This window comes from Mobula birostris, chromosome 22, assembly GCF_030028105.1.
Source record: "Mobula birostris isolate sMobBir1 chromosome 22, sMobBir1.hap1, whole genome shotgun sequence".
Lineage (NCBI taxonomy): Eukaryota > Metazoa > Chordata > Chondrichthyes > Myliobatiformes > Myliobatidae > Mobula > Mobula birostris.
In genome coordinates, this window is record NC_092391.1 from 15,492,498 (window position 1) to 15,515,353 (window position 22,856).

At 39.9% G+C, this 22,856-nt stretch overlaps 1 protein-coding gene across 5 annotated transcripts in view; it reads left to right on the forward strand.

Moving 5' to 3' along the window:
* The first annotated feature begins 842 nt into the window (after positions 1-842).
* setx (senataxin) overlaps positions 843-22,856 on the forward strand; it is a 98,943-nt gene continuing 76,929 nt past the window's right edge. The window contains exons 1-2 of one of the 5 annotated variants that reach the window (XM_072240101.1): positions 843-929; positions 13,016-13,197. Coding sequence is in view for 2 of the 5 variants with exons in the window: in XM_072240103.1 (XP_072096204.1) it covers positions 920-924 (5 nt within the window). In the remaining 3 variants the exon portion in view is untranslated. The remainder of the gene's footprint in view (positions 930-13,015; positions 13,198-22,856) is intronic. The other 4 variants (XM_072240102.1, XM_072240100.1, XM_072240103.1 and 1 more) reach the window with 4 other exon arrangements.

Here is a 22,856-nt window from a genome sequence, read left to right on the forward strand (position 1 = left end):
CCAACTCCGAATCCACCTGAGAGGAATCAAATCACCTTCGAACCAAAAGGCCCTCCCAAAGAGAAATGGTCAAAAGTAAAAGAATTGCAGATTCTGGAGATGTGCAATAAACCAGAAACTACTCAACAAGTCAGACTGTATTGATAAACAAATAGAATTAATCTTTCAGATCAGAACTGATCAGGACTATTACTTGCACTGCCACGGGCTCAACTATGTGCCTTAATTTGCACTAAGGTCTAGTTTTATAATTTCCTTTTCTCTTTTCACTAATGTAGAAGTGATATATAATTTGTATTCTGCATTTCTATGTAATGTTGCTGCTGCAAGCAAGTTTTTCATTGTTCTTATTGTATCTTACCATACCTACTTATGTATATGACAATAAACTCAACTTGAGGGAAAGTTGGTTCAGATGAAAGAGCTCTGCTCAGAAAGGGCCTCGGCCCGAAACGGCGACTATTTATTCAACACTATAGATGCTGCCTAGTTTCTCCAGTTTTTTGTGTGTGTTCTTCAAGATTTTCAACATCTGCACAGAACCTCTTGTATTACTTTCTCTCTCTCCCTCCTGAGCTACCCTAGCTTCAGTTTCTGTTTATCTAAAGATGTTGCTGTGTGCAGTTCTTCCTCCACACCACAACAGCAATTATGCCTCAAAGACTGTAATGTGCTATGCCAAGTGCTATCAATGCAATCAATCACACCCAGAGGTCTAAGAGGGTGGGATAGAGTTTGGAGATAAGGTCAAGCAGTTAAACATCCGGCTCTTTCTGATCCCATGCGGGTGCCGTCCCAGTTTAAAAAAAACTTCCTTCGGCGCGTGCCTGGTTCGATGGCGTCACGTCCGGCGGCGGAGGCCGCACTGGAACTGAAAGTTTAGAGGGAAGTTTGGCGGGGACGACAGGGTTGGGGCTCGATGAGGTGAGGTGAGTGTCTGGGTCCCTGCCCGCTCTGTCGGAATGTGGAGCTGAGGTAAAAAAGACGTCAAATTTCGGCACTTGGGCGTAGCAGAGTACTCACCCGTTTCAGGTGGGCAAGGATGGGTGAGGGGTATAGTGAGAGGAGAGGGAGGGGTATAGTGAGGGGGAGGGGGAGGGGGAGGGGAGAGGGAGGGGTATAGGGAGTGGGAGGGGTAGAGTGAGGGGAGGGAGGGGTAGAGTGAGGGGGAGGGGGAGGGGAGAGGGAGGGGTATAGGGAGTGGGAGGGGTATAGTGAGGGGGAGGGGAGAGGGAGGGGTATAGGGAGTGGGAGGGTATAGTGAGGGGAGGGAGGGGTAGAGTGAGGGGGAGGAGGTGGGAGGGGGGTTGGGGAGGGAGGGGTAGAGTGAGGGTTAAGAGGGGAGAGGGAGGGGTAAACTGAGGATTAAGAGGGGAGAGGAGAGGGAGGGGGAGGGGGAGAGGAGAGGGAGGGGTATGGTGAGGGGGAGGAGAGGGAACGTAGAGCAGGTGTGGGTGGCTGGGGTAGAGGGACAGGTGGTGCACTGGTGAAGGGAAATGAGGTGAGATGTGGGGGCTGTGAGAGAATCTGGGAATCATGTGCCAGGAGGCAGTGACCTTGGGAGGAAGATGTGTGGGGATGGGTTGCAGTAGATGGAGTGCCAATGGGAAAGAGTGACCAAAACTGTGATGCATGGAAAAGGAGGGGAAAATAAAGGTGGTGGAGAGACAGTGGTTGCAGTAAATATGAGGAAGATGACTCTAGTACATGTATTAGATGGGTTAGTGGTAATGGCTGTAGCCTGGTTCTAGGCTGATCAATTTGGATTGTGCATAATATAATAGATGAAACGTTTTGACTTCACAAACAGGTGATCCAACAAGTTGGATTTTACTGCTGTGAATTTTGCCTGTTCACCTAGAGGGTATTTGTGATCAGAGTGATTCTTGCACAACTTGTTAATTACATGTTTAGTTGATAAATGTGCCTCAAGTTGTAAGACACCCATGTTTAAAATCTTTCAAAAACAATCACAGTTATTGAGAAGAAAAATGTAGCTCCATGAAGTTTGTTCATCTACGCTCATATTTACACAACAAGTTGTTAGATAATTGGTTACTTTGGGTAAGACCATAAGAAATGGGACAGGGTTATGTGGCTTCTTGAGCCTGCTCCAACATTCAACAAAATCGAAACTTGATATTCAAGATTAGAAGCATTTCCTGCCCTGACCCCAATTGCTTTATTCCGAAAAGAAATCTATCAATCAATGCTGTTGAATTGCAATTAATTTTCTCCACACTCTGTGGAAGAAAATAAAAAAAACATGAGTTTTCACCACACTGAGGATGAAAATTTCAAAAAAAAAAAAATCACCACTCTTAAGAAAGTCATCTTCATTTCAGTCTTAGTAGCCTGCTCTCATTTACTGGATCAGCAGATTTGCAGATGACAACGAAATTGGGGGTGTGGTGGACAGCGAGGAAGACTATCATGGCTTGCAGAGGGATTTAGATCAGCTGGACAAAATGGGCTAAAAAGTGGCAGATGGAATTTAATAAAGACAAGTGCAAGGTGTTGCACTTCAGTAGGACCAGCCAGGGTAGGTTTTACACAGTGAACAAACTAGGGCACTGAGGAGTGCTGTAGAAGAAAGGAACTAGGAATACAGGTCCATAATACATTGAAAGTTGTGTTGCAGGTAGATAGAGTTGTAAAGAAAACTTTTGGCATATTGGCCTTTGTAAATCAAAGTATTGAGTACTGGAGATGTGTTGAAGTTGTATAAGATGTTGATGAGGCATAATTTAGAGTATTGTGTGTAGCTTTGGTCACCTACCCACAGGAAAGATGTAAATGAGGTTGAAAGAGTACAGAGAACATTTACAAGGTTGTTGCTGGGCCTGGAGGACCTGAGTTATGAGGAAAGCTTGAATAGGTTAGGACTTTATTCCTTGGAATGCAGAAGACTGAGGGGAGATTTGATAGAGGTATACAAAGTTAATAGGAATATAGATAGTGTAAAGGCAAGCAGGCTTTTTCCACTGTGGTTTGGTGGGACTGTAGTCCCACCAAAGGTCATGGATTAAGAGTGAAAGGTGAAAAGTTAAAGGGGAGTATAAGGGGAAATTTCTTCAGTCAGAGGGTTGCGGAAGTGTAGAATGAGCTGCCAGCGTAAGTGGTGCATGTGGATTCAATTTCTTCATTGAAGAGAAGTTTGGATAGGTCCATGGATAGTAGGGGTATGGAGGGCTATGGTCCTGATGCAGGTCAATGGTAGAAGGCAGTTTAAATAGTTCAGCATGGACTAGATGGACTGAAGAGCCTGTTTTTGTGCTAGTACTTTTTTATGACTCTATGTGACTGTTACCCCCTAGTTCTAGACATCCTCCCAGAATTTACTGATCTTAAAAACAAAGGGTTTTCCTTTGTTTTTCTTGGATCCAATTTTCATGTACATTTGCAAATAACTTTACATGGATCATTCAAGCATTGCAATGACTAATAAATTGTTATGTTCATTTCTGGAATGAATTATGTTTACAGCATTTACTTAACTGTATCTTTAGAAGTTTTAAAAGACAACTGGTGCACTATAAATACTGTATGGCAAAGCTTTACTTTGCTGTCAGTTATTTTGAGGTGGGGGCTTGTGTATTAGTGTGATCCTGCTTAGATGTGATGTGTATGTTGTTATTGCCTGCTGAGTCCTCATGTTTTAAAGGTGAAGAATCAGAGGGCAGTTAACACTTTGAGTTCTGTCTTTTCAAAAGTTTGCATCTTCAGGCGATGGAGTAAGGGGAATTATTGACAAGTATAGCAACTTGAATGAACTGAAATGATTCATTTGAGTTGGGGCTGGGGAGGTTTAACTTTCAGATGTTGAACATAAGTGATAAGCTTTCTGTTTGAATAATCTACTCATTAGCATATATACATTTTGCAAAGTCTCATTTTTGCAGCTGCTAGAAAATCTTTGTGCGTTTATCTGAAAAATTAGGTGAAGGGTGTTGAACTTTTGTCTGTTGGGTATGTCTGGTACTGAGCTAGCAGTTTAAGAAAACAAATACAAATCAGTGTCAGGGATCTTGTGAAAAAGGCAAATGAAAATTAACATACATTTGTGTCGACACAAGAATGATTTTTGGATTCTCAGTTCAGAGACCTTTAATTTTCTAGAGTAAATAAAATGACTTTTTTGTTTCAGAGACTTCAGTTTTGTTAATATAAATTATAACACCAAAGATACATTTTAGGTTAAAGTCTGTCATGAGCCTTGTGGCCCATCAGGCCGGTGCTTATGCCGGTTTCCATGGCGTGAAACAACTGAGAGTATGAGACTCCTCCCACCCCCCGGATAGGACGCCAGTCTATCGCGAGGTTAACCCCCAGCTTTTTTGCTGGTACCCGTTCTCAGCTGGGTAGACTGGAGCATTGTATGGTTAAGTGCCTTGCTCAAGGACACACACGCAGCCTTGGCCGAGCCTCGAACCCACGACCTTCAGATCACTAGTCCAACACTCTAACCACTTGGCCACGTGCCACTGAAGGCACATGTGGGTGATCAAATAAGTATACATTTTTTTTAAAGTATCATACTCAAAATGATGGAGGAACTCAGCAAGTCAGGCAGCATCTACGAAGGGAAATAAAAAAGTTAACATTTCGGGCCGAGATCCTTTATCAGATTTTTAAAGTTTTAAATTTTTTTTAAAGTCTGTTGTCCTTGACCTACCTATAACCTTTGAAATAGCTGACCAGCCACTTGAGATTGTACAGCCAGATTGAATTCTGCAATAAAACATAAGCAGCTGGAGGAACTCAGCTGTAGGCAGTATATGTGGAGACAGGAGGATGGTCGGTGTCACAACTCAAGACACTGTTTCTCCACAGATGTTGCCAGGCCTCTTGAGTTCCTCCAGCAACTTGTTTTTCTTTTCTCCATATTCCAACTTCTGTAGTCACCTGTCTTAAATTCTGAGATGCTGGATTTGTAGCATGAGAGTTTAAGCAGGTTAGACCTGTATCCCGCTGCATTTAGACAAATGAGAAGTCACCTCGAAGAAATGAAAATTCTTCCAGGATTTCAGAGGGTAGGTCCTGAGCTATTGTTTCCTCTGTTGGGGTTCTATGGAATTAGGGAGCTCAGTTTAAAGTAAGGAGTTAACTATTAGCAGAAACTAAAAAGTAATGTTTCCTCCCAGAAGAAGGTGAATCTTTGAAAGTCTTTGCACAGGAGGACTGCGATGGTTTAGTTTTGAGGCTTGAATTTTCACTAAATTTATTGGAATGGAGGGATATGGGATTAGCACAGAGAAGTGGTAGTGGAGAACAGCCCTGGTCTGACTAGAAGAGCAGGCACAAGGGAATGAATGGCTTAATCTTGCTTTTATTTTTTTAATGCCTCCCTGGTTCCAAAAGACTTGCCCTTGGCCTTTCCTATTTGTCATTTACATGCTGTCTCTTGCCACATTAATCTAAACAACATGTCTCCCCTTGCTCACCAAGAGCACATTGCTGATCTCTCACCATTATCTCATTTAGTACCTCAATTGGGTACTAAAGGCTGGAGGGAGGAGAAGATGGCGGCGCGACTGCTCCGAGTGGATATCAATATGTGTAACTAGGGGTGCCGTGCACAATCCGGATTTGATGGGGACAGCCGTGAAGCGCAGAGGAACATCTGGAGAAACTTCTGAAATGCCTGCTTCGCTGCTGCTGCTACTGTGCGATCGAGAATCTCCGGAGACGAAGGCCCCAAATCCTTGGCTTTGCGTATCGCCTGTTGCCAGGGTTGAAACGCTCGGCAGAGATGGTGCTCAGTGTTCTGTGTCAAATAGGTGGCCGAAGGCTTGGAGTTTTTCAGACGGACTCTGAGTTGGACTGTGGTTGGATGCTTCTGGGGTGCTGCATCAGCAAGTTGGCAGCGCTGGAGGTTTACTGTCTGCGTGAGATGATGGGACTTTCGAGAGACTTTTACTGTGCCATGGTCTGTTCTTATCAAATTACAGTATTGTTTTGCATTGTTGTAACTATATGTTTATGTGGTTTTTGTTAGTTTTTAAGTGAGTTTGTCATGTGTTTTCGTGATATCATTCTGGAAAAACATTTTTATCATTTCTTAATGCATGCATTACTAAATGACAATAGAAGGGGACTGCATGTCCTCATAATCATAATAATAATAATTCTCCAAATGTTTACTGGATAGGCAGAGATATCCTTCAGCTATTAGTTGGTGAGTTCAACATTGTTGCCCAGTCCCTTCATAGCAACTGCTAACTGGCCTTTCTCAATAATAATTTGAAATTTTTTTTAAAAATTGCGGTTTCTGGGAATTTTAGATAAAAATATAGATTACTGTTTACATTGCTTGACCTCAGCTGGTCAAGTAACACCCAGAGGATTGTTCTTTGTTTTCTAACTTGGGTTAAAATTTATTGCTGTATTATCCCCTTATGAACTGAACTACTGTACATTGGCTGATGGTTAAGCAATATCTTTATTTTAAAATTCACATCTGTGCTCTCATCCTCTAATTGGCCATTTAGCCTCCTACATTCATGCTGACCACCTTTTCCTCTTCCAAGTTCTTCAAATCTATGCACTCTCCAGCTGATCGTAGCAGATTTAACTGCTCCATATGTGGTGGCTGTCCCTATCAGTTGCCAGTCCCTAAACTCTGCAATTCTTTCTCTAAACTTGTATACATTTTGGTTCTTGGTCAAAAATGTGATATTTTTTTTTTGTATTTTTACAACCACTTTAGCCAACGTCTTCCTGCTTTGAATTTTGAATTGAATTGACTTTATTTCTTACATATGTGAGGAGTAAAAATCTTTACGTTACATCTCCGTCTAAATGTGCAATGTGCAATCATTGTAATTTATAATAAATAGATTGAACTTCACAATTCCGTGTTTTCAATCTTTAACTGCCGCTATTCACTCATTGACCAGACAACCTTATTCATTCCGATGTTTACGCTACCCACCCTGCAGTTTAAGATTCTTCTTTTGTCTCCTCAATTCTGATGAATGGTCTTTAACCTAAAATATTGTATCAGTTTCTCTTCTCACAAATGCAGCTTGACCTGCAGAGCACTTCCAGCATTTTCTGTTTCTTATTTTTAATTTGTAGCATGTGCAGTTTTTGATTTTTAACTACTTGTTTGGCTGGCTTCAAGGTTTTCTATTAATTGCCTTGGGCTATAGTGCTATAATATAGCCATCCAGACCGCAGGAATATGTAGTTCTTGAGTTATCACTTCCTAGCTATCTCTGCCTGATTTACACAGATGATGAACTTCTCGTTAGTTTTCAGCTGTTTCATTGTACTTTTTAAAAAAAGATGTTATTTGGAGAGAAACCTTGGGACGGTCTTTGTGTAGTTTGGATCTAATTTTCTTAAGTTGTGAAAATGTGGGAGCCCATGGATTGCACACCTCTTGGGACTGGTGTTCTCTTCATTTCAGTGTGCATTTAAATCTCCTTTATAATATTCAAGACGATCCAGTGATTGGATCTTGCTGTTTGCCTGAGGAAAGGCAGTGGTTGTGAGCTTTTTTTTGAACTGCAGTGGTCCTTGTGATAAAGGTGTCTTCACTCAGTGGCCACTTTATTGGGTACAGAAGGTTGAACCAGTCTGGCCATTCTCCTCCAACCTCTTTCATTAGCAAGGCATTTTTGTCCACAGAGCTACCACTCACTGTTTTGTTTTTCGCACCATTCTCTTTAAACTCGAGAGCAGGGTCTCTTAGCTGGGGTTCTGTGGAACCCGAGGGTTCCGTGAGAGATTGTGATTTAAAAAAATAAGCATGTTTAACTATCATTTCTCTTCTTGGATCCTCACTTCCTTTATCTGTAAGTAAACTAACTGACAATTTGGTAGTTAAACATACTTTGAGGATCTGGGTACAATTTAGAAAATATTTTGGTTTATTGAGATTTTCTCTTTCTAGTCCCACTTTTTCTAATTATTTTTTTAAACCTTCTATGATTGATCTAGTTTTAAAAGAATGGGATGGATTGGGTATTAAACGCTTCCAGGATTTGTTTGTTGGAGGAAGTCTCTTTTCGTTTGAGCAATTGTCAGCTACGTATAGCTTACCAAAAACCCACTTTTTTCGATATCTACAAATTAGAGACTTTCTGCGATCCCAATTATATACATTTACTAAAAGTCCCGATAAGAACTTACTAGATGTAATTTTTAACATGAAACCATTTCATAATGGTTCAATATCTAATATTTAAGCTATGTTGCTGGGAATGAGAAATGCTCCTTTAGACAAAATTAAAAATCTTTGGGAACAAGATTTACAGGCTTCAATATCTGAGGAAACTTGGAATGAAATTTTTAAATTGGTTAACACTTCATTGTTATGTGTCCGTCACTCCCTCTTACAATTTAAAGTGGTCCATAGGGCCCACATGACAAAGGATAAGCTATTTCGATTTTATTCGGATATATCTCCCTTTTGTGATAGATGTAATAATGGAGAAGCTTCACTAATTCATATGTTTTGGACATGTCTGAGTCTTGGGAAATACTGGAAGGAAGTATTTCAAACTTGCTCTGTACTTTTCAAAGTAAACTTTAAGCCTAACCCTTCGACCACTTTATTCGGTATTGTTGGAGAAAAAGATATTATTCTGGAGACTTCTGATTTGCACATTTTGGCTTTTATTTCTCTTATAGCTAGGAGTATGCTCTTGTTTAAATGGAAGGATGTTGTTCCGCCTACTCACGCTCAAAGGTTACGTGATGTTATGTCATGTTTAAATTTAGGAAAGATCCGTTGTTCAATTTCTGACTCTAGCCAAGACTTCACACATAGTGGGGGCCATTTTTGAACTATTTTCAAAATCTTTGATTTGCTGTTAAAGTACAGATGTTGGCTGATAATATATTTCACTATATGATAAGGATTTTATTTTCCTTTCTTTCTTTCTTTACCAAGCAGCTTCGATCTTGTAGTGGGTTTAGATTTTTTTGTATAATAATAAAATTATATTTCAATATTATGATCTGATTTAATTTAATTTACATGAATATAGAGTAATGAGGTTGCAAGTGTGATTCATAGAAACATAGAAAATAGGTGCAGGAGTAACACACATCAAAGTTGCTGGTGAACGCAGCAGGCCAGGCAGCATCTGTAGGAAGAGGTGCAGTCGACGTTTCAGGCCGAGACCCTTCGTCAGGACTAACTTAGTCTCGGCCTGAAACGTCGACTGCACCTCTTCCTACAGATGCTGCCTGGCCTGCTGCGTTCACCAGCAACTTTGATGTGTGTTGCTTGAATTTCCAGCATCTGCAGAATTCCTGTTGTTTAGGTGCAGGAGTAGGCCATTTGGCCCTTCGAGTCTGCACCGCCATTCAGTACGATCATGGCTGATCATCCAACTCAGAACCCTGTACCTGCCTTCTCTCCATACCCCCGATCCCTTTAGCCACAAGGGCCATATCTAACTCCCTCTTAAATATAGCCCATGAACTGGCCTCAACTGTTTACTGTGGCGGAGAATTCCACAGATTCACCACTCTCTGTGTGAAGAAGTTTTTCCTCATCTCGGTCCTAAAAGGCTTCCCCTTTATCCTCAAACTGTGACCCCTCATTCTGGACTTCCTCAACATCGGGAGCAATCTTCCTGCATCTAGCCTATCCAATCCCTTTAGAATTTTATTCAAATATGTATTGGTATTATTTTATATTTCTTTGACATATATACTTGTACTCAGTATTCTATGTAGAAGTTAATAATAAAAATATTGGAAGAGAAAAAAATAAGCTGCGTTGTTTGAATTTCTGTGCGATGCTAGCGCTCGCAGTGGTAGGTAGTGACTGAGCAGCCCTGTTAGCAATCTCGTTAGCGGTCTCTCAGCCCAGAATGGCAGTGCGCAGTAGGACTGTGTTTATTTGGTTGAGTCCATTCTCAGTTTTTGATGTGAGATGGGGAGGCCGTTAATAATTGGTGAGTGCTGTATTGAATGGAGGGGAGGACAGTAAGCTGATGAGCGTGAAGTGCGTTTTCCGAGCATTGAATGGACTCTCCCGAATTACCTCCCCCATTACCTCCCCCAACTTCCCCGACTGATTTATGGGAACGAACAAACTCTACCAGTGTAATAGGAAATTGGAGAGAAATTTTCATTCTAAAGAAGGAAATTTTTATGCGCCACAACTCAACTGCTGCCCTCCCACTTTGCTCTTGTTGCAAACATTGCAAAAGAGGGATTATGTAGTTTAGAAGTGAATTGTATTGTGAAGTTTTCGTATTTTTGACGGCTTTCTTGTTTAGTTATTTATTATGCTGTTCTTCTAGTTTATTAATCCCTTTGTTTTATAGACTTCACAATCTTCTGAGGCATTTCACTACACTAGTGTAACAACAGAAACAAGAAAAGTTTGTCTTTACAATGAAACCTACTTATCATTGGGTTTCACATGGATTGGTGATCTAAGTTGTCCTATTCCATAGTGCCTAGTCTGTGGCAAACCACTTACAAATGCAGCAATAGGTGCAGCAAAATTGACACTTAATTATAAATCTCAGCCGTATGCTATGTAAAAGTGCTGATATTTTAAATGGCTATTGGAACCTCAAAACAAGTCGAGTAAAGCTTTTGGAAATAAAGTCACAGTCAGTAAAAGGAAACAGGAAGCAAGTTATTTGGCAGCAGAACTTATTACCTAGAAAAGGAAAAGTCACACAGTTGGTGAGAACCTAATAATGCCAGAATGTAAAATTATAGTGGGTAAAATGTTAGGACAAGATGCAGTGTGAGAAATTGAGAACAAGATATTTAAAAAAAGACCAGTTCACTAGAGGATGTTTAAAAAAAACTGTGAAAACCTGAGCAAAGAGCACACCGATCTCCTGCTACATACAGAAATCCAATGACTTAGCAGAGGAAGAGTTCTCAACAGAGTGTTTGAACTGAAAGGTGAATTGCAGGAGTACTTTCAAGAAATAGGCCAGATTTTGCTGAGTGCTTTGAAGGTGAAGAATGACTGCAGAAAGTAGCCGACTTAGCAGACACTTTTCATCATAGATGTTTGTGAACTGCAGTTTGATAGTGCACTCAAGATGAGATTTGCTGACCTGCCCCTGGACAGGTTCTGGATTTCTGAGAAAGAAGAGTGTCCTGCCATTCATAGGAAAGCAATGAATATTTTGCTGCAGTTTTCAACTTGCACATGTGAGCAAGCTTTTTCTTGTTTAACAGCATCAAGAGCAAGGATAGAAATTGTCTCATTTCAGTAGAAGGTAAAATCCATGTATGCTTATCTCAAGTTTGGCCCAGGATTGAGTATCTGTGCAGCAAAAAACAAGCACAGGTTTCACATGCTAGGCCTATATTTGAGCCTGATCATGTCACTTCGTAAGAAAATGTTTTTTTTCAAAGTTTTGTGTAAAATTGTGTCTTGGATCATCACAGCAATATTTGAATCTGCACTTCACTTGTATTGCTTTGGCTTATGATATTTTAGTAACTTTACTATTCAACATTGTCAATAAATTTTCATGTTGTAAATGGCATTAATTAAAATCAATTTACAACCTTTATTTAAATTAAATCTACCAAGCTCACTTTTAGGAAAGTTAAATCCCATTTTGGTTTAAGCCAGTTACTTAACAGAAATTTATTATGAATTCCTTATGAGTTCTAAAAATTTATGAAAGGGAAAGAAAGATTAATTTCAAGAAAGGTAAGCTAAGTTTAACTACCTTTTTTTTTCAAGAAAGGTTGGCTAAAAATTCATTTTCTCCTCAAAAGAGCATTGACAATTGGATTATTATGTCTACAACTTACTGATCACGCTAATGTACGGTGAGTTGTAGATTATAATATTTTTTATGCAGGGGTTCCCTGAGACCTGAAAATTACTTCAAGGGTTCCTCCAGGGCAAAAAATTTTGAGAAAGGCTGCTCTAGAGACCATTGTGTGTGAAAATCCCAAGAGATCAGTTTCTGAGATACTCGAACCACCCATCTGGCTCCAGCAATCATTTCACAGTCAAAGACACTTAAATCAGACTTCTTTCCCATTTTGATGTTTGGTCTGAACCTCTTGACCATGCCTGCATGCGTTTATGTGTTGAGTTGCTGCCACATGTTTGGCTGATCAGATATTAAGCAGGTATTATTTCCAAGGTATGCCCATGTGTTATGTGGGTGGGAACTTGCTTGTAGAAGCTCTTGTGGAAGTGCCCATGATGGAACTGGCTGAGTTCACAACTTTCTGCAGCTTTTTCCAAAAATGTTACAGTGCATTTTGTGGTTTATATAGAAATGAAAGATGCGGTCATTTCACCTCTTGTGCATAATAAAATTATAATGGATCTTTTCCTCAGTTTCATTTGCTGTGCTATGTCCACAATTTTATTCTACTAATATTCAAATAATCTATCATTCTCCATCCTGAATATACGTGGTGACTGGGACTCTACGGTCCTCTTGTGTAGAAAATTCCAAAACCGTTGGATAAAACACCAACAGAAAGTGCCATTGATGTGGTCTAAGTACTTTGAGTTAAGTACTTGTGCTTACACAGTTTGCATTGGAAGTCATTTGTGATTACTTGATGTAATGATTGCTACAAGTGTGATTTCAGCAAACACCCTTCAGTTATTTGTGGCATTCCATTGTTCTGATTTCAAAATATTCTAAAAGTAATTATGTTCAGTGTTTACTCCCTAGCATATTTAGTTTCAGGTTTTTGGAATCTATGAGGTGCACATTTATTTTCAGTTGATTTTGGAGAATGTAGGCTGTTTTAGTTCTGCAGTTTAAAATGAAGGCTGTTGTGCAGAACTTGGAACCATGAAGCTAAGGAGAAATGTATGTAAATCTTCATATACTGTATCATAAGGGCTAAATTTAATGTTGTCATAGTTTAAGAAAGACAAATTGATTTTTATTTGTTTAGAGATGCAATGTGGAGCAGTCCCTTCCGGCCCAACAAGCCGCCTCACCCAGCAACCCACCTATTTAATATTAGCCTATTTACAGGGCAATTTACAATGACCAATTAATCTGCTAACTGGTATGTCTTTGGACTATCGAAGGGAACTGGAGCACCTGGAGGAAACTCACAGGAAGGACATGCAAGCTACTTACAGGCAGCGGAGTTGAACTCCAAACTCCGATGCCCAGAACTGAAATAGCATTGTGCTAACCGCTACAAAGTCTCATGGAGTGATATACATGCACTGCAAAAAAACACCTGGAGAGTAGAGATACCTAGCAGGTCAGGTATATTTCTGTTTCTTTCTTTTGTCTTCATCCTTAGTGACTTAAAGCTGATTACCTGAGTATTTCCTGCATTTTTGTCTTTATTTTAGACTTCTAACGTTTGCATTTTAATTATGTAGATTGCAGCATTGATGTCAGTAAGCATGTTAGGTTGTTTTTGATATGGTTCCCACACTTCAAAAAAGAATGAAGGAAATGGTCTGGAGTTAGGGGAACAGTAGGTTGGATATGCCCTCTATTTGCCAGTTAATATGCATGCAATATTCCTGCTGTCTGCTGAGTTTAATGATCCAGGCATGTAGCCAACACCACCTGCTTCTCATCTCTGGCTGCATGCCTGCTGGTGGCAAAGTATTGAATGTCTTCACTGCCATTTAAAGGTAGCCATCTGTTTTAGAAGGGGAAATGAATACTAGCCTTAAAAACCAAGTTGGTTAAAACTGACTGGAATTGTGAATACATTTTAAGGTCCTTTGATGTTGCAAGAAGTTGCCAAGGGTGTTGAAGTTCTGGAGGACTATTTTGGAGACATTGGGTAAAAGTCAGTGAGTGCATTAGTATTGGCAATATTACATCCAGGTAGAACTTGCTGAGATAGAGAAATTCCAAAGGAAAAGAGGATTTAGAGGAACAGGTCAGGAAGTCGGATATTGTGGGACGTGAAAGTGAGACAAACCATGATATGGAGATGCAGGGGCCCAAGGAAATGGGTGTGGTCAAGATAAAGTGTATGCATGTGAAAGAATTTACATGTTTACCAAGTTTCTGCTGCAGAGTCACGTGTCCAGTTGGGTTGAACCAAGACTGCATTCTGTAAAGATCATTGGGTAACTGGATGTAACGGCCATCTCATTCCAAAAGAATTTGTGTATTGACATCTTGCACTTCTCAAAACTCGAGTGGAAATAGTTCATATTGTTCTTGACTGGCTAAGAAGAGGGCATATCTGGGCCAAGTTTTCAGCAGGGGAAAAAAAAGTTGTTACATATTACAGCCTCATGGACCATCTTTGGGTAGATTTAAGGACTGGGTTGTTTTACCACACAAATTTTTAATCTTTCATTTCTTTATTGCGATGCTTGTTCCCTTTTGGTCGGCTAATGATTTGTTTCATACATCAAAAGCTCACCCAAGACCATTTACCAGAAGGAAGGATCTAATTATTCCATTGGATGTAACTTCCTTTGAATACCATAGTGGCAGTAATGGTGGATTTAATAGAAAACTACTAATTTTTCATCTTTTTTAAGGGTTAAGGGGGTTAAGCCACTGTCATCATGGGAAAGCGCCTGTATGAATTATGTGATGGGTTATCATGCAACATAATTATACTGTTTGTAAATCTAATTTGTCTTTTGTGTTTTCTTGTGAAGTTTGAAATAAACATTTTATAAATTTTACAATTTTTTTAAAGCATTAAAAATCTTGAAAAAGAAATGCAAGTTAGAAATCAAAATTGATGTTGAGTAATAGAAGTGGCTAATGCTGAATTTACTCAGCAAGTCATGCAGCAGCATCTTTGGAAAGGACATTTGTTCATGTTACATGCTGGTAACCCTTCAATAGGCTATCACATTCATCAGCGCAAAGGAAGATTGATGCACGCTAATATAAATGATCCATTTGTTATTGTATAGGTAAGTGTGTGGTATATAGGTGTGTGGGTATGAAAATTGGCACGGCAAGGGAATTGTTAACAATTAGGAATTTGTGGGCCTGTTATGTTGTTGGGCATATTGACCCTTGATACTAGATAAGAAGAATATGTGACTCTGGTCTACCAGATAACATGCCTGAGGGTAAGCTAAAAGTGCTGATTTGTGTAAAAGTAATTAATCACCTTGTCTCTAAAGAATGTGTTTTTTTTTACATTTTTTGGTTGTAAGATTAATAGGATGCATTGTCCCTGAGGAGGCAAAGGCCAGTTGTTACAGGTCACCCGACCGTGGTATTTGCAGGTATGGAGGATGTATGTTGGCTTAATATGTGACCAGGACTTGGATTGGCCCAAGTTAGGGTTGTGTAAGCGTTGGATTGGATGCCTAGCCCCTTCCAGCTGGACTGGGAGGTGGCGATAGTGATATAAAGGTGGGAAGGTTCTTTCTTGGGCAGACCACTTGCCTGGGTCCCACTTTCGGGCCGAGCAGCTAAACCGGCACCAAGGACCTCCACCCTAACCAGTCCACGGTCGATCTCCTGCCTTGGGGACCACACAGACGTTGCTAAGTATACTCGGCGGTGTAGACTACTAGAGGTTGCTTAAATTAGCTCTACTTATTAGTGGTGTAGGTAGTGTACAATATAAAGCATTTCTCGCAACGCTTTATTTTGTCTGTATTAACAATAAAGTGAGTCTGGAGTCTGGGTCCATTTGTTCAAGCGAAACCAAATAGTTGCAGCATCCACCCATCACAGTTATTCTTATTGGGTGTCAGTTTTGTGGAACAGTTATGTGTAGATACTTCTGTAAAGTGGTTCTAATTCTGTCAGCTGTTGAGAGAGTAGAGGGATAGGAATACCCAAAGCATTCTGATAATTTTAGATTCATTGATGCAAATCTCTTGTATTGGCTGAACACACGCCTAAATAGCTGCATTATATTTAAAGGCTATTGATTTGAATGCTGTGATGATATACAGTTTTTACTTTTGATTTCAAGCAATGTGATTGAGTAAAGTTTTGATTTTCACTTGTAGCATGTAGATTACGCAATAACATGCATCAGTGTCTAAGTAGAGGATATTATTATTAAACTTTAAATTACACATGTGTACAGCCTTGATATTGTTTCTTCATGACTGCAATGTCCTGGTGAAACCTTTCACCATGCTTGTCGTTGACAACACCAAGATTTGCAAGGAAGAAATCTAAATGGGAATGCAGAAAATGAATCTTTAGTGACATGTTGCACTTCATGGTTTTGTATGCTTGAAGCATATTGTCAACTAGCTGCATGTAGTTTGGTGTTCTGTAGTTGCCAAGAAAATTTTCAACAACATTCATGAATGCCTTCCATGTGATTTTCTCCAGTCCCACTAGAAGTTCTTCAATTTGCCTGTCATTGGTGGCCTGTTAGATTTGTGGACCAACAAAAATGCCTTCCTTGATCTTGATATCAGTTATTCTGGGAAACATCTGTCTCAGATATCAAAATCCTTCATCTTTCTTGTGCATCACTTTCATAAAATTTTTCATAAGCCTCAATTTTATATGAAGAGGAGGCAAAAATATCTTTGGGTCTACAAGTGGCTTATGTGCCCCACTTTTCTGCCCTGGAACCAACTGCTTATGATGGAGTGGCCAATCCTTTATACTGTAATGAGATTCTTTAGCTCGTCTGTCCTATTCACAAATGAAACAACAGTAGTTGGTGTATCCAAACTGCATTCCTAGTAGCAGCGTTACTATTCTCAGATCACCACAGATGTTCTAGATGTAGTTACTTTACTGTAAGTGTTTCAACAAGACTTCCAAATTTCGGTAGTTTTCGTTCATGTGTACTGCATAGCTGATTGGTATTGGACAGTGCTGTTGTGTAGCAGCACAGCTTTCAGTATCAATAAAAAGATGCCATTGTTGTGGGTCATGCTGGCAACACAAAGCATGCCTAGGCATGTCTGGCCAGGGTAGAAAACTTTTCAGTTTACATTATGGGCAACATTTTAATTGACTTGAATTATGAATTAACACATATAGGCATTTCAAAAAAATGATGGGCGATAGAGAAAATTCATGCTGATTTTCATGATTAGCAGGCCAGAATCTGTAAGGTACACCCAAAAGTATTCAGGAAGCGAGATCTTTGTTGTCCAGTGAAATTGGTCATTCTGATTTTATTTGCCTGTTCTTGATGTTGGTACCTATCGAGTTCAATAACAGTGATATCATTAGGCAATCTGAGTAGCCAGTCACAATGAAGGATTCACATTAGGTAGCAAGCCAGGAAGCCAAAAAAATCACACGAATGGCAAAAAAAAACGAGTGAAAAGCACAGAATATAAAACATCAAACCACAAATCATTAAAACAGTCCAGTGTAATCAGTTCAGCTCAGTTCACTTGAATCTACCGTGTGTAGTTGGTTAACTTCAGGCCACAAAGCCAGTCCGCTGTGATCAAAATTGCACAAAACAGCAGCAATAAAGGTTCGCCCATCGTCATCGATGAAGACCTCTACACCATTGATGTCGAGACTAGCGCTTGACTTGGATTTAAATGAGGGACAATTGCGCAGTGTCAGCCTCACTCTCTCTTCCCAATTCCCATCTGGATCCAGTGGTAAGACGAGTCGAGACGGCTGGAGATGGGACTAGGCGCAGTGGATGACCAGGACGTCTTCTGTGTCTTGTGCTCTGCATGTTCCACGACGCTTGCAAAGACCACCTTCTTGACCATTGGACCTTCCGTTGGTCTCGTCCACTCAATCCGCCAGAGTCTGTCTTCACATGCTGGGACAGACATCTCCCTATCTCACCGAGGTTTTGAGACCCATTGGCTACCCTCACCTGGTTTAACTGGCTTGTCGAAGCCGTTGCCTGGGGTGTGGCCGCTGTCGCATGCAAACAGCTACGAGGAGCCACAGGTGAGAGTTGAGTGCCAGGTGGGGACCAAAGGTGGATTAACCACCTTGAAAAGGACGCGACATGTACCCCCACCAGAGGTGCTACCCCTCCCTGACTCCCCATACACCCTACCAACAATAAAGGAGTGACCAGAAACACATAGCGTGAATTACAGAGTCCAATCCACAAACCATGTCGATTAAATCTTGCCCAAAACCCAAACTCTAGCACAATTGAGTGACAAGGAGAGGGAAGCCATTCAAATGCAGGGACCGTCCTTCAGGAACAGTGAAATCATTTGACTAATTTCTTGACATTAAACAGTAGGTTTCAAAACCTTGGGTCATAGATAATTGAAAACCTGACAAAGCTGGGCCTGTATCTCTGGCTAGATCTGATCACATTTAGCTGCATAGACCACACTGGTAGAGAAATATCAAATTATTATTTTTTTAATCTTTAATTATTAATCGTGCCTCATTGCTGTTGTCTTACAACTTAAAACAGAGGCTCTTCTCTGCTTATCTGTATCCCATGAGCTATGTCTCTTGGGGCATTAAAATAAAGCCTAATTAGTTTTACAAAAATATGGGACATCTGCAGCTAGTGCAAAAAGTTCTCAATAAGGCTTCATGGAATTAATGATTGATCCCATCAGGCATCAGTTGTCCACTTCATTGAATGATTTCAGGAGATCCACTACTTACTTTACAAGCCTTCAACTTGCTGCACTAGTCAGTGTCTCCTGGCATCAAACCCATTTGAAGTTGTAAAATTCTTCGTGGTTCGTAGGTGCTTGTTTACCCAGTTTACATACAATACTCCACATTTCTGTATTAAATGGCACCTGGCAGATGTTCACTTACATTCTTGGCAGATTGAGAGACAAGGAGGAAAATAATTCTCTCATCTTGTGAATGTCAAGTTCTTGGATTAAAAAGAAAAAAAAAGTGCAAGAAAATAGACCCATTATGGAATGCCAAAACTTCGTACAACCCTACTTCTCAAATTATCTAAACTAACTGCTTTTAGATCATCCCAATTTTGCAAATGACTATTAACAGCAGCAGTGAAGTAAAAATGTTTTTCTGTTAGGAGCTCCATTAATACACATTTCTCCACATATATAGCTGATATGTGTTTACCTCACTGAACTGAGATTTTCTTATTTTGTGATTGTTTGAACTCAGTCTGATTAATTTTCACTTAGATTTGGATGTATATTTAAATATAGTCATTGCATTTTTAAAGCACACCCTTGGTCTCTGTCAGGGTGCAAGGAATGTTTCATTATGCAGCAAGGTGAAAAACATACTATATGTCTATGCACAATCATGATTTCCAAAAAAGAAATTAGCAAGTGTATCTGGTAAATTTGATTGATGTTGCTAAACTAAAATCACATTGGGAGCTCTAAAACTTTTTCTATACCTTTTTATTGTTAAAAGTTCTAAATATCACTTCAGTTTGACACATTTTTCTTGTTTCTATTTACTTCTGTTTGATATTTACCTTAAGTTAATATTGCTGTTAAAACTGTAGAGATGACTAAATTAACTAGCTTTGGTAGATGTAGTGCTAATTGTCAGTAATTATATTGCTTAATTTGTGTTAATTGGCTGCCTCATGCAACCTGACTTTTGTCTCATTTTTATAATTTGTGCTGTCAAGAGGAAGCTTCCTGTGCAGATGTGCAGTGAGACACTTATGATGTAAGTGTGAGATTTAGAATTCACAGTAAGCCAGTATTAAGTAGGTCATGTTTATGTCTGATGGTGGTCTATGTATTTTTGCTTGCTGTTGGGTTAGAGGAAATGTCAGGTTGGAGGATCCTGTGTTTTTCAATGATGTATTGACTAAAGCCTAACAAGATCTAAGTATTACTGTCCTATTACAAGATGTACAATAAAGCTCCAATTTTAACAATATTTCCAGAGCAACATATTACTGGTACCTGTAAATTTGTGGACAAAGTAACAACAGAGAAATGGTTTATTTCAGTCACAATAAGCACTCGCAATTCAAGGTACTGAATGGATTTTAAATTACCAGCCCTAAATGCTCAGCCCCAAACTCCACAATCTGATGCTTGTGGTTTCCCTTGAGTAATTAAATTCTCTATTAGTTCCTTTTAACTATCAAGGAGTTCTTGTTTTTTTCCAGAATGAATCAACCTGTAATCAGTTCTACAAAGAATTGATGAAAAATCTGTTAGGTTTCTTCACTGTATTTCATAATTTTGAGATAGACAATTTTCTAATGTTAGGTAGGTTTAGTACAAGTTTTCTTGTAGTTGGAGACATTGGAGGATAACCTGTATGTTCTGGTGGACGTTACGGTGTAGTGCTTAATAAACTTACAAACTTCTACACATAGGGGCATTTTAAAGATTATAGCTTGTAATCTTGAGAAATAGTTATCTTGAAATCTGGCATCCAATCTATCATTTTCTCTAACCTAACAGCAAACAAAAATGCATAATCCACCAACAGACATAAACATGACCTACTTAAAACTGGCTTACTGTGAATTCTAAATCTCACACTTACGTCAGAGAGAAACCGGAGGCACTAATTTTTAAATTGTTAAACTTTCTACTCTTTAAATTAAAATTGATTTTTGAAGTATAACAAATTTTTTTGTACTTCCCTTTATGCAGGTGAATAAGAAGATTCCATGAGATTGTTGCCAAGTTATTCAGAATTCCTTTATTTTTTAAAAAAGGGCTTTTAATAGTAACCAGTATTTTTAGACTTTATTTTGAACACCTGAATTGTAACTTTAAAACAAGATTAATACCCTAACACGAGGAATTCTGCAGAGGCTGGAAATTCAAGCAACACACATCAAAATTGCTGGTGAACGCAGCAGGCCAGGCAGCATCTCTAGGAAGACCCTACCCTATCAATACCCTAGCAGTTTGAAGTTCAGGTCAAAAGGAATCCAACACCATTTGACTATTTTGAAAAAGGCAAGGGTCAAGATTGAACATTTGAACACAAGCACTGTCTTTTCTGAGGTTAATAACTGTAAATTCTGGATTATGGACTTCTCCTTGGGTGCTGCCAGGCTTGCTGCAAATTTTCACCTTTATGTGATGTTATTTCAGATTTGCAGCTTCTGTAGTATTTTGTTTTCTGCACATTTAAAATTAGGTGTCCTCTCCTATTTAAAGTGAACTAGTGTATGTGATTCTGCATGTAAAGCAAGCCCTCTAGTAAGTTGACTAGATGGAAATGTGCATGATGAACAATTGCTTAAAGAATGGAATTAACTGCGAGTAATGAATTTGAGTGAACAAGGAAAGAAATATTTAAAACTATGTGGATAGCTCTGCTTTCTCCTACTATGCTTCCTGTAAGGACCTTAATCCATTAATACAGTTTCCCTGGTTCTATTCTATTTGTTTTGAGAAGGCAGGTTCTTTTTGTAACCTCCAACCCCAGGACAGAGCACCTCTCGGCCTGCAGTCCTTGGTCCCAGACTCTTTCAAACCCAAGGGCCTCCGGCTTCCAACCTCAAATCTTATTCTGGACTGGTAGACTTGCAGGGTTTCCAGCCTCCAGTCTCTGGCCCATATTCACTTTCTACCTCTGCACTACTGGCTTTGGTGTTTGACTTTTCAGGCTTGCTACCTATGGAATCACTGAGCTCTGAACTTTGACCTTCAGCTTGGAGAGTTAGGAGTTCAAGCTTGGAAATGGTTGACAAGGGAATGGTACAGAATATCCCTGGCACTAACTGAGGCATCCCTTCTTGATAGTGCTGTCAGCCACATCCGGTTCATTTTCTGTTCTTTTACTCTGGCGTCTCTCTTCTTCCTTCTGGAACAAGGATCAGTTTTCATTCGTCCTCACCTTTCATTCCATCGACCTCAATTTTCAACCGAGCACCCTCCATAATTTGTAGCACTTTCAACAAGATGCCATTAAACTCCTACCTGAGAAGGAACTTTGATTCACTCCAATTTGCCTGCTGGAGCAACAGGTCCACGGTAGACACCATCTCATTGGCTCCACTCAACCCTGGAATATTTGGACAGCAAAGATGCATACATCAGGATGCTCTTTATTGACTATAGCTCAGCATTTAATACTACCATCCCCTCGAAACTAATCAACAAGCTCCAAGCCCTTGACCACAATACCTCCTTGTGCAATTGGATCCTCAATTTCCTCACTTGCATTCAATTTAGACTGGCAACAACATCTCCACGATTTCCAACAGCACGAGTGTGCCACAAGGCTGTGTGCTCAGCCTCCTGCTCTACTTGCTTTACACTTATCACTGTGTGTCTAAGCACAGCTTCAATGCCATATTCAAGTTTGCTGACAACAGCACTGATAAGAGCAGAATCAAAAGTGGTGAAGAATCAGAATATAGGAGGATGATTGAAAATCTGGCTGAGTGGTGCCATAACAACAGCCTCTTACTCAGTGTCAGCAAGACCATGGAGCTGATTATTCACTTCAGGAGAAAGAAACCAGAGGTCCATGAACCAGTCCTCATTGGAGGATCAGAGCTGGACAGGGTCAGCAACTTCAACTTCCATAGTGATGTTATTTTGGATGACTTGTCCTGAGCCCAGCACGTAAGTGCAATTATGAAGAAACCATTGCAGCACCACTACTTCCTTAGCAGTTTGTGAAGATTCAGCATGACACCTAAAACTTTGGCGAACTTCACAGATGTGTGGTGGAGAGTATATTGACTGGCTGCATAACAGCCTGGTATGGAGAAAACTATGTTCTTGAATGGAAAATCCTACAAAAAGTAGTGGATATACCCCAGTCCATCATTGGTAAAGTCCTCCCCACCATTGAGCACATCTACACGAAATGCTGTCGCAGGAAAGTAGCATCCATCATCAGGTACCCCCACCACTGTGGATATGCTCTTTTCTCTCTGGTGCCATCAGGAATAAGGTACGGCAGCCTCAGAAATCACACCAAGAGGTTCAGGAACAGTTAGTACCCCTCAACAATCATGCTCTTGAACCAAAACAGATAACTTTCACTCAATTTCACTGGCCCACAAACTATGAACCAACTTTCAAGGACTCTTCATCTTATGTTCTTGATGTTTATTTATTG